This window comes from Charadrius vociferus, unplaced genomic scaffold (genome assembly GCF_000708025.1).
Source record: "Charadrius vociferus isolate BGI_N301 unplaced genomic scaffold, ASM70802v2 scaffold45, whole genome shotgun sequence".
NCBI classification, from domain to species: domain Eukaryota; kingdom Metazoa; phylum Chordata; class Aves; order Charadriiformes; family Charadriidae; genus Charadrius; species Charadrius vociferus.
The window spans coordinates 4290552-4308034 of record NW_009648712.1 but is presented as its reverse complement, the minus strand read 5'-3'; the positions used below and the strand labels follow the sequence as shown (position 1 = coordinate 4308034).

General features: G+C 39.7%; 1 protein-coding gene across 1 annotated transcript in view; it reads left to right on the top strand.

Annotated features, from left to right (window-relative positions):
* CDH2 (cadherin 2, type 1, N-cadherin (neuronal)) overlaps positions 1-17483 on the top strand; it is a 120419-nt gene that overhangs the window by 64548 nt on the left and 38388 nt on the right. The window contains exons 3-4 of the mRNA XM_009886663.1: positions 14952-15177; positions 17011-17158. Coding sequence (XP_009884965.1) covers positions 14952-15177; positions 17011-17158 — 374 coding nt within the window. The remainder of the gene's footprint in view (positions 1-14951; positions 15178-17010; positions 17159-17483) is intronic.

Sequence of the window (17483 nt, the reverse complement as noted above, 5' to 3'; positions counted from 1 at the left end):
CCAAAAGTTGTGTTAATTTTGCCCAAATGCCTTTCTCCATACCTAAGTTACTGTACGTAATGCATTTGTGGTATCATGTCTATGTTCCATGGTAATTTTTCTGATTTTGACACTAATAAGTATGAATCTGTTAAGACCGTCATATGAGTATTATTATTTCGTGACATCATAGTCTGTTGTCTTTTGTAACAGCCTTAAGTTATGTACACAGTATTACAAGGATTATTGAAAAATGGACGCGACTTCTAAATGGAGTTCAATTTTCAGTGGCTTTTTGCTTTCCCTTGGCAGCATATCAAAGCAAAGTAATAATGTCTCGGTGCCAGTATTTTAAAATGTAGCTCAGATGTTTAGTGTAAGGTCAGATCTGTTCCATTTCACTTGCTGCTTCCTCCTGCTGCTGGAGAGGCTGCTTTTAGTTTGCAGAAATCCCTTTCTCATGGGAAGGTGAGCTTTTGATACCATGATCTGAGACCTGAGAGGCAAATCAAAATAATGCATCACTCGTTTACCGTAGGCATTGTCCAACTTAATAAGAGTTATTCCGGACTCAGAGGGCTCAGCTGAGACAGCTGTTCAAATTGATTATATTGCTTGCTAACCTGTCTAATTACCTCGTCAAAGCGTTATGCACCAGCCATGTGGACTCTCTCCACTGGGCAGGAGGGTCTGCAGTACTGACCCTGTGAGCAGCCTGTCCAAACGAAGCTGTGGACGCTTGGTGCCACATGTTCTGGATAGCAGCTTTCGGAAAAGTACCAAGCCCGTGTTTGCAGGCTCTCAGGCTGTATTCATTGGGAACCTCCTTGTTAGGGCACCTGAATTCCTCACCTTTAGTATAAAATAGGGTAGGGTGATGTGGATGTGGGTCCATTCTCCAGTTACAGTGTGCACATTTTCATAGAAAGTAGATTGCACTGAAGTGGCTTGAAATGAATAGAAAAGATTGAGCCTTGGTTTTCTATTGGTTTGATTTTCAGGGTGTACATGTGTGAGATGGGGTTGTTTTGTGGCTTTTTTGTGTTGGGTTGGTTTGAGTTTTTGTTGGGTTTTTTTTGAGGGGGGGTATTGTTTGGTTTGGTTGGTGTTTTTTTTTCCTTAAAAAAAAAAAAAAGAAAAAAAAACAACCGAAAACAAACAACAAACCAAACAAACAAAACCCCCAAACTTCCTAGAACATAGCCCTAAACCCCCTAGTGAAACAGATCCTAAACAGCAGTGCAGGGTTTGACTCCAGCTCTTGCCTGCAGGATGTAGACTGGCCAGCGCTGCATGCAGATGGCTGTCAACTCCCTCAGACATAGGTGGGAGGAGAGGGTGGTTTTCACTGCTGCTGATGAACATCAGACTCCCAACATCTGATGACAGGTTGCTATTTCACGCTCTACAGTTTTGTTTCAACAGTATGTTGTCTCGCTTAATGACTTTGTCTTCTCTCGATAGGTGAAACTATTGCACTTATGGACTGAAAGCATTTTCATATGCATACAAAGACTTGTCTTGGTTATAGTAAGTGTCTGAGATTTATTGGAGAGGAACTGCACATCATGCACCAAGAGAGGAAAGAATTTCGCCATGAGTAACTTTCACAATCGTTTAGATAGATCATGAATCTGCTTATATTAGCTATCAAAGTGCAGCGTTTCGGTGATCTTTGTAGAAGATGTTCATGATAATGCTTATCCTAAGGAAAAATATCTCTGCATCAGCGGTCATTACTGTAGGACACAGTGGGTAGTATTTTCTGAAGTGCATAGTATGTGTAGCGTGGCTTGCTTTATTTCCTTTGCAAACTGGCATTGTTTGAGGGGAGGGGAAGTGAAAAGAGATGTTTGTTCTCATGAGTGAATGCCACAGGTGTCTTTTCAGGGAATTCAGACATTTGAGGAAAATAGAGAGGAATACAGATGGCAGTTGAAATAGCCGTTGAAATGTTTATTACAATGGGGATTTTCTGCTCAGATTCCTTTTGGAAATGAGTATTTATTATTCTGGTAAGCAAAGCGAGGAATGCCTTCCTGTTGGAATAAGACACTATTTGGGTTTCTAAAGGCAAATTTAGTTTCATTTTTGTGATGCATTGATTCTGCAAGTTAGCACTGAATGAATGTTTTCGTTATCCAGGCCAGCTTGGACCTTGTTGGAATCATGTAAATGTTAGAAGTTACTGTTTTCATCGATTATCAGGGGCTCTCAGTCAAGGATCAGTCCCATTGTACTGATTGCTGTAGGGGTAATCCCCAGACACTTTGCAGTCTGGGCATTTGGAGGGTGATGCTGCATAATCTTTATGAGAAACTTAGGATGTTGTGACTAATAATTGAAAAATCAAGGCTGCATAGAGTAGAATACCTCACTGCTTCTCAGCAAAATAGTCTTGACTAAGACAGTAATAGGTTAATTACTGCATCCAGCAATGAACCCTAATGATTCCCTTTAGGGAACTATTGTCACATATAGGGCTTTCATTGCGATACTTATAACTGTAATCTTTGGTCTCGAAGCTCATGTAACTGTTCAAGCCAGCAAAAGGGTTCAGAAAGATAATATCCTGCACCCGTCCTTAGGCTTTGCTAAAAGTAGAATTTTCAGTTCTAGTTCAATCAGTCAAGCCCCTGCCATTTTCAGGCATTATTCCAATCTAACACAATTTGAATGTCAAGTGTCTTGTGTTTTGTGCTCACAAGGCCCACAGGAAAGTCTAGACAAAAAAAAAGTGTGCTGCATTTATCATAGGAAGCATATCTTCAAATATATCAGAAGGTCTGTTCTCTTTCTTTTCTGTTCTTCTGTGGCTGGACTGAATCACGATTGTTAAACGAGAGGCTGCTCAGCCAGGTCTGTCTCTGTCTGTTCCCACCTGGAATAAATTGCATAAATTTGCACAGCACTGTCTTGGCATAGGATCCTAAAGTATGTCTTAATTTTGCTGTGGCTGTATTGAAAGTTGGCTCTTAAATTAGGTCTGTCTGTGTCCCTCTCATTTGTCTGTGTATTGTATCTGAGGATTTTTTTTTTCCTTCCTGTATTAACCCAGGTACCATGTTATGCTGCTGTCATGCTTGTTTTGCAAAGAAAACAATTTTTATCTGTATGTTTTCCTAGCATAACAGCTTTTTTATTCCTGTCAATTTTATTACTGTCATTTGAATTTAAGTGGATTATTTGAGCCTTGTAATTTTGTAATCCCTAGACAGGATATGCCATGAATGGCAAGTGTCCTTGAAGGGAAGTAGCATCTCTTGAATTTTTACTTAAACTGAGTCAGCTTTACGCAAGCGACCTCATCTTTGTAATTTTAAAGAGTTTGCCCTATATAGTACAGTCAGACTTGAAGTGATGATACTGCTTCTGTTTGCAGCTGGTGTTTTCCTGCCTTACCTCCAGCCAGGTGGACCTTACGCGAAATACAATAGTAATTTGAAAAGACTCACGTCAGAGGTATAAGTCTGTAGCTCAGGCCGAAGGAAGCCACATTTCTCTTCCTCTTGTTTTTCCTTTTGTGCTGTTGAGATTTGGTAACATTTCAATGGTGAATGCGTTTTGTCTCATTGAGGATATGGTTTTGGTAATCAACCAAGAAGATAAAAATAATGAGTAATCATCTGGGAGCATTCACTAAGTATCAGTCACTAAAAAGTATTCCAGCTCTGGATTATTTTTTTTTCAGTTCATTGTACTTATTTTGCCTCAAGAGGAAAAGCCTGTAAAATATTTACTAATTGCTCTTTGCTGCTACGTGTAGGACTGAACACAACTTTAAGGCTTCACTATGGTGTTGCAGTGTTTTAGGTGAACTTCCACAGTCAGCAGTGTCAAATGATTCCCTATATCTTTCGAATTCATTTAAACAGGATGGCTAATAGTAGTGGTCCTTTGTTTGTTTTTAAGGTATCTACACGTATTTATTGCATCTAGGGGGAATGTGAGGTGTGTTCGGAGGGATGCTATAACAAGCTACTGAATGAACAACCCAGGTGATAGAGGTACCTTCAAATATATGAAATCACATATTTTCTTGCCAGTTCTCTTGGTATTTCCCCTCTTTAATGTTTAATTAATTAATGATTAATTAGCACGTCACCTTTGCCATTCTAAATGATGAAGGCTATACATAGAGGGTGAGAATACTAATTTAGAGGTTACTTTCACCGACAGGTACTCCCTTATAATGAGACAGACATACTACCTTAGCTTTTTGATTCCTCTGCTGTGTTACGGGAAGTGCTACTGTGGCCTGGCTGTGAAATACACTGTACTAGCCTGCACCAGTCACCAAGTGCTTTTTTTGAGATCTTTTTTTTTTTTAAGGTCAGATATCTGTGTTTAATAATGATAATAAAACCCTGAAGTCTGACTAGATAACATTAAGCTGCCATGGCAACTAGTTTTCTGCCTGAGGCCTACTGGACATGATCCAGTGATAGTATAATCCCTGGGGTTTACGATTTTTAATTGCTATCTGTCACATCAGTGTAAATGCTGCTAGGCCATCTCTGCTCTTCTTCCACCCAGTTTGGCAACTGGTAGGTTTCTTGCCCTTTTGGATACAAAAGCACAGTATTCAAGCAAATAGTATATTTTTTTCACCCTTATTCATTTGCTAAGGTAATGAGCAGCCCTGTATTGTAGGGTGGTTCTGCTTTGAGATCGGCTGTGCCCGTGGTTTGCCGTGGGGACACTGATGCGGTTGTGTCCGAGTGTCCATGTCCAGCTCTGCTGGCTGGGAGGTTCTCCAGATTTCCCCCAGAGATAACAGCCTTCATCTTTCATGAACAAAGTGGCACGCAGAGCTGTCATGGTAACGTGAAGATGACTAAGGACCTTTAAAAAAAATCATTAAAAATAATTGCAGCGTTGGGAAAATTAGACCGTGGTGTGCCCAGAGGAATGACCTGCGGGGGAGTGACAAACGCCACCAGAGTGGTGGGCAGACCGGAGGGAGGAAGGGAGGAGAGGAGAGAGGACAACCAATGCTGACGTTTGCGGAGGGTCATCACGCTCAGGTGTGAGCTGGTTTCTGAAGCTGAAGAGCAACTTTAGGGAAAACCATCCCCTTGCTGCCTCTGTAGCCACCTGGGAGGGACTGCAAAGCATGCTCCTAAGTGACGGGTGGTATCCTGGGGTATGCAGCCAAATACAAAATATTAAATGGTCCCACATCTGTTTCAACACACTTTTTTTTTTTTTTTTGAAATGGGACGCAGGAGTGTTGGCAGGATCACTGCCATTTTGTCAGAGCTGGGAATTGTTTGTTTGTTGCAATGGCGTGCAAACACAACACTCGCTTCTGTTTGGGTAGCAATTTAATGTCAAAAGTCCATTTTATTTTATTTTATTTCTTTTCATGGTAAAATGTGACATACAGCCTAAACATGCTTCTCCCCTATGTTCTGTTGTTGTTCCTAAACCCTTCTTAGTGTGGGGGCTTAAGCCACCGTGGAAAACTGCTGACCGGCTGAATTGGTGAAACAGATCATCAGCTCATTTGAAAGTACGTGTCCGTTTGGTATTTCAGCAAGTCCTGGCTCTTTACGGGAACTCCAGGAGCCTGCATTATTATTTATTTAGTTAATTAGTTTATTTTTTTTAAAGACAGACCTTCGGTGACAGGCTCTTTCTGCCTAGGTGTGCTTGAAGCCTGAGCTGCAGCCTGGGTTAGTGATGCTTCGGCACCTCTGTACCTCGGTCAGGAGCACAGTTGAAAGAGGGGGCAGGAAAAATGGGAGCATCAGGGAATAAAGTAAGTTTATAAAAAAAAAATATCTGGAAAACAGAACACCTAGAGAGAGGGGGCAGAGGAGGAATAAAGAAGAAAAAAAAGAAGAGCTAGAAAAAACATGAAACTTGAAGCTTAGAAGGACTTTGGGCCAGGAACAGTTAGCAAAGAGAACATATAAAAAGCATCTATTCTCTGTTCTTCTTGCTCTTCTTATTGCTAACAAGGGGGAGGGAAAACAAGAATAAACTAAGGGTTTTTTGCATTTTCTAAAGATAGACTAAAATGCAAAGCTGCTTATCTAGTTTTTACTGGATATTTAAGTCATTACTGTAGCAATAAAACTGCCCTTTAATTGCTGCACCATAATTGTAGGTATTTGTTTCTTACTCTACTTAAGGTCACATAAAAATGAATAGAGGTAAAAATAGGTTTGTGTTAAGCGCCTGAATTTCTAAACTGTTTTCTGCTAGCTATCTGCAGAGACAGTACTTTCCCTGTAGTCTCATGGTTTGACTGTTCAGTAGATGTATTTTTTAATTACCAAATTGGATTTTAGCAGGTGTAGTCAGTTGATGCATTATGGGTATAAGAGATTAGTGTTTAATCCTTCTTTTTATTACTGTGTAGATTGATATACTTGGGAAAGTATTAAAGGTGCATTGCGTACTCCAGAGTACAGAAATGACATTTATTACTGAGTTTTCTTTCAGCTAGCATCATTTAGAAAAAAAAGCTGGTACAGAACTCTGCAGGGGCCTATAGGCTCATCTATAGTGAAACTGCCTTAAACAATACAGAGCAGAGGAAAAGGGAAAGAAACCTTTTTGTGTTTTAAAACAAAAGCAGTTGTTGAAATATAAGTACTTCCCCTTCTCGAAGATGCTTATTCTCTTTTTCTGCATTTTATTTTTTCTAAAATAAAGACAAAAGGGGTGTCAAAGCGCAGAAGATCTTTGTGTCAGTGAGTGGTAGAGGCAAGGACTGAAAAGGATCAGTGAATCAGATATAATTTGGACTCTGTTTGAGATACCAGTCCTGTGTTTTGCTGATGGCTGGTGTTCCCGTCCTGAAAAGCTGAAGAGGCATTTCCATCGAATAGAAAGAACATTATCCCCATTTTCATTCTGGCATGCCTGTTACGACTTTGTTCTGTAAACAAAGAGGATTATGGGAACTGGAAACTAGATGGCATTTTACTAAAGAACTGTGCGAGTCTTTCACTGTGAATGCAAGAATCGGACAGGCTGGTGATAGCTACCTGTGAAAGAAAAGAGACCCTCAGTGTTTGAGTTTATTTGGTTTATGAGAAGGCAGTCCTCTAATTTAGGACAAAGCATGCGCTGGGCTTTAATATTTCCCACCTGCACCCAGCAACAAAATACTTGAAAAGAAAAAATCCCAAAATGTAATTGTACAAATTAAGAATGAAAAATACATGCTGTAGCAATAGGGAGGAGGAGGTCTATGTCCCCTGACCTACTGTTGCGTAGACCGCCAGATTGCTTTGAAAGTATGTTGTTTTAGGAAACATGCATATTCTTCTTTCTAGAACTAGAAGTCTGGGGGGTGGGGCAGGGAAGAAAATTGCATTGAATCAACATCAGTTGCAGTAAGGACCACAAATTATTTTTACCAGCATTTCATACAACTTTACAGCTTTTCTGCAGTAGCCTATTCACTTAGCATCTTAATTTCATAGAGGAAAGTCATATATTAGTACTAGATTTTACCTAATGCCTTCTGCGGATCACTCTGGAATGGCTTTCAGCTAATGAAATAAGTGTACAGTATGAATTAAACCATAAGTCTCGTAAATTACTTTTCCTTTTAATTATTGTTTTCCTAACTGAATAGATAAATGATTAAGCAAACAGCATAGCGTGGAAATGTGGACAGCTAAGCTGCTGCAAGTCAGATAGTGAAACACCTGAAGTTGGTAAATAGCTTGAATGTATCCTTATCTCTGTTGAAACTTTTTTGTGTGACTGTGTTTTTTCCCCTCTTGCGAGCTTCATAGCCTGCCTTTCACTTGGCACCGGGTTGCAAAGCTTGTGAAGTCAAGTGAAAATAAGAATTAGAAGCAAATGGCCATAATTTGGCCCTTCGTAAGTGGCAAAACTCCAGTTGGTTTCATGTGACCCACCGAAGTAGCCTTTTACTCGGTGTGGGCTGGGGTGGCGGAATGCAGTGCTCAGCACAAAGGCAGAGGTTTTCAAAAGCAATTACTGAATTAGCAGGCTTGCTTTTCAGAAAGTGGTAAGCAGCTGCCTTTTGACAGCCAAGCTTTCTTTTAAAGCGTCACAGGTTGGTTACTCAGAAAAGGCTCAAAATGAGTAGCACTTTGAAATTTTCCTGGGATGGTCTGGAGAACGGGATAAACTACAGCGCATGAATGTAAAAGTAGAAAAGGGAAGGGATTAGAAAAAAGACTAGGAGAACCTATTAGAAATAACACTGTTGTATTGAAGTATCTCTAAAGGATATAATGACAAATTGAATTATAATACAGGTAGGAAAATGCCATTGTCTAAGATAACCTGATTATATTTATTTTCCATATTTATTTTGCATCAGCAATTTCTGTAGCTGATTTTCTCAGCTTACATGTGAGAACAAGACATTTTCCTGGCTTCTGTAGACCCCCCATGTAGCAAAAAGTCAAAAATTAAATAATGCTTTTAAGCTGGTCCCAGGAAGTTCTAAAATCAAACCCACTTTAAAAGTGTTCCTGGTGATGGAAAAGGCAAGTGGAAAAGGCAAATTAGAATGTAGTTCAGTTCTTTGTGATTATAATGGTACACCATGATGTCAAAACCCCACTTCTCTTGAAGGTTATCTGTAATTGTAGTAAAGGAGGTCTCATGGGCATTTCACATGCCACTCCTGCAAGCCATGAGCTGAAATAGGAGCATGTGTGCTGCGTTAGTGGGACTAACAGATCACCTTACAGATGCAGTAGTAACCAGTCTGAATAAATGACTAATTTATAAAGTAGTTAAGCTTTTTTTTTTAATGTGTTTTAGTGTAGTTTTCAATAGTTTCTCTCTCAGAAAAGTAGGAAGACTTGTTAAATAAAATGTATTCTTGGAGAAGGTAGCGTTCAGATATTAAGTATGCAGATAGCTAGACAGTTCAAGCACAATGTTTCCATATAATTTCTCATTCTGTCAAAGGTAAAAGTGGTAGCTGGCAGGTAGTTGTATGTAAGCTACTTTCTTATTCTATTTATTTTATCTGCTGAAAAATGATCCTGAGTGGATTAAATATGCCTGGGTTTCCCATTTTATGATACACACTCTTAACTGTATTGCTGGAGTGCATACGTTGTTAGCTCTTGGAGTTTGCTGCAATTTCCATAATGTCCTCCAAGTGAATCTTAGCCTTGAGGTTGATGCTTAGGCATTGAGAATAGCATTCAAGAGGAGTAATACCATTCCAGCAAATTTGCAGAAGGAAATACCCTTTTGTTTGTTTGTATGCATGTGGATGTTATCTAGAAATAAATTGGTTATTTTCAAAGTGCAGAAATCCAGATGGCAAACTCAACGCAACTGTCTTGGGAGCAACACGACGGAAATTCTGTATTAATATTCTATATTGTACATGAATATTTTCACGAAAAATTCATGTTAATAATGCAGCCCATTATATCAATCCATGCTCACTCCTTGGGTCAAGTAATTCTGGCGTTATTTGCCTAAGACAAAAAGAGCAGAAACAAGTTGCCAAAGCATACAAACCAACATGAGTAACTGAAAAAGGGTCTTTATTGTCTGAGAAATGGTTCTAGGTAATTGAAGACTATTAGTAAGGTACATGAGGTTAGGCATGTATTTTGTAGATACTATGAATTGTTCATCTCGTTAGACCCGAGTGTGAGTGGTGTAGCTCTTTAGTGCACTTCAAATGAATTTGCCTTTTTAGTTCTTAACGTTTTATACACTACACTTGTATACATACGTTGTAATTACTTCCATGTGAGAGTGTTAACTTGAAAGCTTGCTTTAATGCCACAGAGCCGTAGATTTTCATTTTAGAATGTTGTAGTCTCAGAGGTTCTCTCTTTTTTAATAGATGACACTTGTCTTGCTTTTAGGACAAGAAAAGACTTTTAAATTAGGATACTAATAGTCTTTTGTCTTAGGGTCTAATTTTAATAATAAACATATGCTAATATTAAATACAATTTTTCTATTGTTTCAAGACCCTGGTTTTGTAAATCGTTGTGCACAGCCTTATTTTGAGCAGGTGAACTAATTGCATTTACTATTGTGTGTCAAAACTGGTGTGCACCTTATTGTTCTGATAGGACCAAAGGTATTCTCTTTAAACCGAAAATAGTTATATTTCAGATTATGACTGAATAGAGAGAAATAGTTAAAAATCGGAGAGTTGTTTTTTACAGATTGTGATATATTCATATCTGATCCTTTATGTGGAGAATGATATTAAACAGCAGCATAATAAGATACTTGATTACTCTTTCTATTTTATATAAAGTGACTAGATGTTGTGTAGTATATCTGGTTAACTCTTTCAAATGAAAAGAATCCATATGATTGATTTGTCAACAGAAAATGGTTTTTAGAAAGCATGCCTCCCTTCTGTGTGGTTGTTAGAAAGAATGTGTTTGGTATAAATAGTCATTCTCCTCATTGGAAAAAAAAAATAATCCTGTTGCATTTTTGCAAAAATCTTTGCCTAAAAACCTACAGTCAGAAATCACTCTTTGTTCATACCAGTTGAACACTGAAAAATGAAGCAAAGTGATCTAAATCGAATTTACAAGACTGATAACCATGCAGTTGAGGGGAGAGTAGCTACTGCACAACCTGTACTCTGTCAAGGTAATTTAATTATGGATGGTTATACTTGAGTATAATTTGTTAATGTGTGCTCCTTGCAAAGGGAGAATAAGTCTCACAAAGCATTGACAATTTTATACGTTTTTACCAGGATGCTGTCAAAGGAAAGGGATTTTCATTGAATTTCATAATATACAGTCGCCTGGAGAAGGAATATCAATGAAGTGGCTAGCAGAGTGGTTTTTTCTTGCCTTTTCTTTTTTGGCTACTGGAGTCTATATGTAAGAAGATGGGGGAAAGAAATCCTCTTCTTCATGAATTTGAATATCTAAAAAGTGAATATATTATGTTACTGTGCAATAGTTGGGAAATCAGTTTTTATAAAATATTGTTGTGATATCTTAGTCTTTTGGACTATGATGACTGTAATATTAATTTTAAATTTCAGCTTCTTTAAAAACAGTGATGATCAAAGATTAGATTAATATTCATTCTCTTCCCCGTTCCCTACTTCTCAGAAGTTAGTCTGAAGAGAGCCAGAGGTGAATCGTGCCCGCACTTCATCCTTTTGGTCAAGACACTCTTTTGAAGAGGAGATTTAGAGAGCAGCTGTAGCTGAGATGAGAGGTCAGCAGAGGCACAGAGCTATGGGATATGTCGCTGGCTGCTTTTTTTTCTCCATAGTCTCTTAATGTGAACTGTTTCTAACTGAGAGTTTTGTTTGTGAACAGAGATGACACTTGGAGAAGGCCCAGCTTTCTCCATGCCTGGGGTGTGGGTGGTCTGTGCCTCTGAAGTACGAGCAACGCTGTTTGGTAGTCCAGTCATTAAGTTCTTAAATGATTAGATGTAGTGACTTTTGACTAACCTTTTCTTGGACACCTCTTTATTTTTGTGCTAAACAGTACAGAATATCCAGCTCTGACGGCTGGCAAATCAGAATTACAGAATTAGGACTGTCGTAATGATTTCTAGGTACTAGTACAGTTGTTTTAACTGATAGGTTTATATCCTTGGCTTAGAACCATGCATTTTCTCACTTGGCTGTTGCATTTCAGCATGCTGTCATGGCTTGGTGTTGAAAAGAGTGGGAGATCAATAGGTTGTTCAACATTTGGGAGCTGGAGCTTCTACTTCTCACTTTTCTCCTCTCGTAAGTCTGACCTGTAAGTCTGTAGATCCATAGGAAAGAAAGTTTCAGTTGTACTTTATGGAGCAGGTAGGATGGACTCAAGGAGCAGGAGGGATTGCCTAGCGAGTAATTTATAGGAAAACTTAATATAAAATCATAGAATCGTTTTGGTTGGAAAAGACCTTTAAGATCATCAAGTCCAACTGTTAACCTAGCAGTCCCAAGTTACCACTAAATCATGTCCCACAGCACTACATCGACACATCTTTTAAATACCTCCAGGGATGGTGGTTACATCCCTTCACTGGGCAGCCTGTTCCAATGCTTGATAACCCTTTCAGTGAATCAGTCTTCCTAATATCCAAGCTAAACCTCCCCTGGCTCAACTTGAGGCCATTTCCTCTTGTCCTATTGCTTGTTACTTGGGAGAAGAGACTGACCTCCACCTCACTACAACCTCCTTTCAGGTAGTTGTAGAGAGCCATAAGGTTTCCCCTGAGCCTCCTTTTCTCCAGGCTAAACAGCCCCAGTTCCCTTAGTGGCTCCTCATAAGGCTTACTCTCTAGGCCCTTCACCAGCTTTGTTGCTTTTCTCTGGACACGCTCCAGCACCTCAATGTATTTCTTGTAGTGAGAGGCCCAAAACTGAACACAGTGTTGGAGGTGTGTCCACACCACTGCTGAGTACAGAGGGACAATCACTTCCCTAGTCCTGGTGGCCACACTATTTCTGATACAGACCAGGATGCTGTTGGCCTCCTTGGCTACCTGGGCACACTGCTGGCTCATATTCAGCCAGCTGTCAACCAACACTCCCTTTCCCCTGGGCGGCTTTCCAGCCACTCTTACCCAAACTTGTAGCATTCCATGGGGTTGTTGTCACCCAAGTGCAGGATCCAGCACTTGACCTTGTTGAACCTCATACCGTTTGCCTTGGCCCATCGATCCAGCCTGTCCAGATCCCTCTGTAGAGCCTTCCTACCTTCAAGCAGATTAATATTACTGCCCAACTTGATGTCATCAGCAAACTTAACTGAGGGCATGCTCAATTCCCTCATCCAGGTTGTTGGTAAAGATGCTAAACAGAACTGGCCCTAATACTCAGCTCAGCTTGAGACCAGCCACCAACTGGTTTTAACTCCATTCACCGTCACTCTCTGGGGCTTGCCATCAAGCCAGTTTTTTGCCCAGCAAAGTATATGCCCATCCAAGCCATGAGCAGCCAGTGTGAGAGGCTGAGTATTTATTAGCATTTCAGTGAAGCACTCTCACTGCTAATGAGGAAGACCTGAGGCAACATCTACAAGGAGGGCCACAGGAGGACGCCAAGCTGTGAGGCTTCAGCTTTTTACCCAGGCAGATTTGTTCTTCCTGGGTTCAGTGCTTTGTGGGACATGGCATGCTCTTCTCCTGATGGTGAGGCTGGTGTTTCACAGAAGGAGACCTTTAAACTCTGAAAGCCATCTGGAAAGAGCAGTAGCCCTTCCCAGCCCAGCAAGATCAGTACTAAGACAGCTGATGTTTTAGCATTTATTTTGAGGAGTGCTGTGCTGTGTCTCATTCTTGTACACAATGGACCTTTTCACAGAATCACAAAATGATCAGGGTTCGAAGGGACCTCTGGAGATCATCTAGTCCAACTCCCCTGCCAGAGCAGGGTCACCTACAACAGGTCTCACAGAACGATGTCCAGGCAAGTTTTGAGTGTCTCCAGAGTGGGAGACTCCACAACCTCTCTGGGCAGCCTGTTCCAGTGCTCCACTACCCTCAAAGTTCTTCATCATGTTAAGATGGAACGTCCTATGTTCAAGCTTGTCCCTATTACCTCTTGTCCTGTCGCTGGGCACCACCCTTTAAGTATTTGTAAGCATTAATAAGATCCCCCCTCAATCTTCTTTTCTCTAGACTTTCGAAAAAGTATTTCGTACAGTGTTTTATGTCGGGAAAGGGCAAAGGGGGTATTCTGGGTAACTGAAAGGGTGCATTGAGGAAACAAATTTTATATGTCATCTGAACATCAGCTCGGTCCTTGAAGTTCAAATACAAAAAGGTATGATTCTTTTTCTTAGTACCTTCCTGGAAACAGTACATTACAGAAGAAAGCATATGATGCATGGCATTTAGTAGTGATTTTTCTTGAGAAGGACCTTTAGGTTTTGAAGCTAAATAGTTTGTGCATGGTTTAGCACAATATAAAAAGTCCAATAACTGAAATGAGGCATAAAGCCTCATTTCATCTTCATCTTCGCTATGTGCATTTCAGCACAACCTTCATAATGATGTTTTGCACTTCTATTGCCCATACAATCAAAATATTTCATAATGCTTTGGAAACATTAAAGAACTATCATTGGTTATAAAAGCACACTTTCATTTTTTACCTACTATTATTTGACTAACCCAGAAGATAAGTGGTAGTGAAAGCAATTGGGTAAAGAAAGCAGCAACCTGTTATCAGTTCTGTTTTGTGCACTTCGTGTCATCATCTATACAATCAGTTTTACTGACTACTTGTCCCAGTGTGAGTCTTTCAGACGGGACAAAAGGAAGGAGGGGGGAATTAAACAAGAACAGGTAACTCTTAAGTAGATAAATGGACATGTGTGGTATATGAAATAGGTTGGTTTTTTTTTTTTTTAAAAAAAAAAGTGTTTAACTTAGATTTTTGTCTGTGAGGTAAGTATTTACTGCTGCCTCTGTCTTGTAGATAGGGGATGAGGAAACTCAGACCCCGAACTCTAAGTGACCTACCTGAGATGATGCAGCTGAATCACAGGCTGATCGGGGCACAGAAGTTAATCTCTTAACGGGCTTCTGAGTTTCTGCCTTACCCGCCTTGGCAGAGAAGGCTCTGGAAGCACGGCTGTGTTTGCAATTACGGTTGCAGCGTAATTAAATTTGTTGAGTGTTTTTGATGAATTGACTTGACTGGATCTTTTTTGTGAGGCTTGATGTGCAAATCCCTGCAGCCGTTCCACTGGAAGCCGACTGAAAAATCTCGCAGGACATGGAGGCAGATGGTTTTCTTGCAGGGTGTGGGTGTCTTTAGGAGACCAGTGTATCTGGGGCTAAAACCTTCCCTCTGCCTAGCAGGCCACAGAAGGATATCGCTGTTATGTGAACTGACCCCTAAAGTACAAGTCTTAACTCATAATTGCGTGTGATAGTAGCAGCAACAAGTTAAGTCTTTCTGCTTTTGAATATTTATTCTTAATGCATTTTATGTCACACTTGAGTTCAAGTGGGCTGCTTTTTCATTTTTTTGTTCTTCCTTTTGTGTGTCTGTTTTACAGTGAGGTTTCAAAGCTGTGATGAAAACAAAAAAATACACTTTGGAAGCAGTGAGCCAGAAGATTTCAGAGTAGGTGAAGATGGTGTGGTCTATGCAGAGAGAAGCTTTCAACTTTCAGCAGAGCCCACAGAGTTTGTCGTGTCTGCTCAAGACAAGGAAACCCAGCAAGAATGGCAAATGAGAGTGAAGCTAACCCCTGAACCAGCCTTCACAGGGGCTTCAGAAAAGGTAAAGCAAAAACTAAACGTTGCCTGTAAAAACGTATCTCTGCAAACAGGCCTAAAAATAGGGATTTGATTCTGTCTGTCATGTACCTCTCCATGAGGCATTTTATTAATGGACAACTAGTGCATGCAGAGCTGCAGCCTCAGGAAGAACGTTTTTATAGCCTGTTATTGTGTAGCTTTGCTAAGGCATGGAAAGGCATGCCTGTTTAAATATATAGGATTCATTTATGTTTGAGCTTTTTGTTTGTATAGTTTGAGATTTATACCTGAATTTAAGTCGGACACGGTCATTTCTTTATTTTAAATTGCTTGGAAGTATTACAGTATTTATTGAAGTGGTTAAATATAACCACAAAATAAACAAATTTGTGCTAGAATGCATCAGTCACGTTTATTAGATGGGAGCTGTAGATTTACAGTGGTAGTAGGAAAGCATTTCTGGCAGGGAATATTGGCTTTGTCTTGTCCCTTCATAATCAAATTGTAGATTGTAAATTATTCATGATTCCAGCACTACTTGGTAAGGAAGATGGTCTCCCTCTGCTGGAAGCTGCCATAGGATAAACCATGTACTATAACAAAAATCAAACCTAGCGATATACAAATAACAGTGCAATTACTTTAGGAAAACAGTATTAGGTCTACTACCTTTTTCTGGTCTATCACTTGCTCCCTGCTGTTTCTTACCTTCTGTTATAAATTGCTTAGTTTACAAATAAAGAGCAAAATTTATTCATAGGTGAACATACTTGTAATAGGCATGCATTAAAGATTTAAGCATAATGTCAAAATAGAGTGTGGTTATGCAAGACATTTTTCCCGAGAAAACACTGGAGACCAAAGCTGTGTAATCCTCATTTTTTTGTTTGCTTAATTGATGATTGTTTTAAATCTTCTAAGTCATGTTTTTAACAAAGGTAATGTTGTCATTTTGTCTGTAAACGAGCAGATGCTTAGGTATGCCAGGGTGTGCCCTGTGCTTTCCAAAGATCCAGTTCAGGCATCCTTACCGTCAGCAGAATGTAGAGTGGTGGAATCTGGCCTCCAGTTGGGCATCTGTTTTTACTTTATTTGATTAGATTTTTTTTAAAAAAAAAAGGTTTTCTCTTAAAAGATTTGGAAAAAGTTTTTGTCTCCCTGTCGCCACCCTCAAGCACACGTATAGTGTGCATGGCTGTATGTGTGCTGGCATCCAACGGCTGAAATGAGTGCAGATATAGAAGGGAATAGGAAGGGAATGTTGACTCCCAGCAGAGATTAATGCCCAATGTGTAAAGTGGGTCATCTACTGCATCCATCATGGCTGACATAGGTTTAAAATAATTACAGTATTAATTCTATGGGATTTAATAGGGTCATAAATATTTGAGACATTCCTTAGCAGTCTGTATTAAACTTCTCTTGGAACTCAAATTATATTTTAGCACACCCAGATCTAAATTTAATGTACAGTAGCACATTACCTGAACTGAAGTTCTGGCTAATGAGAAATACATAAAGGCATACTATTAAATTCTGCAAAATATTAACTACTTTTCAGAAAGTGCAGAATAGTTTACACAGTAGTGCCACATTATAAATGGTTTATAATTCAATCCTCCGACTTGAAGAAAGAAAAAATAAAAGAAAAGGAGTTCTTGAAATTTTGCAGTGCAGTTGTAAATAATGTTGGTTATTTTCATACTGTACTGTGAATACAAATAAAACAGTTCTGTGAACACAGAGGAAATACAGCCTTTCAGTCAATTATGTAATTGTATCTGAGTTATTTTATAATGTCTACTAGTCATTCTCGTTCTAACATGTGCTTAATTTTATCTTGTACCTGGGAACGGACCAAAAGAAAATTGAAGACATCATATTTCCATGGCAACAATACAAGCACAGCAGCCCTCTGAAGAGGCAGAAGAGAGATTGGGTTATTCCTCCAATCAACCTACCAGAAAATTCCAGAGGACCTTTTCCTCAAGAATTAGTTAGGGTAAGGAAGTTAATAGAAATGTGGTTTCAGTGTCCCTCAGAGAGCTCCTGAAGAGATTTTGTGTGAATGATGTCTTGTTCATAGTCCAGATGTCTTTTGGGATGGTTTATGTTGCTGCCTCTGTGCCTATTGGGCTGGCCTGCATTTACTAGTGGGTTTTTTTGAGTTGTCCCTGTGCTCCTCTACTGGTGGAAGGTGACCTTGGTTCAGGTGGTAAGTGCTGTGATAACTTCCTTAAGTGGTTAAGGAGGATCTCTGCGGGTTCAGGAGTTCTCTACTCTTCTGCACTGGAGTTTTCCACCTGGGGAAGTATATGGGGGTGAGC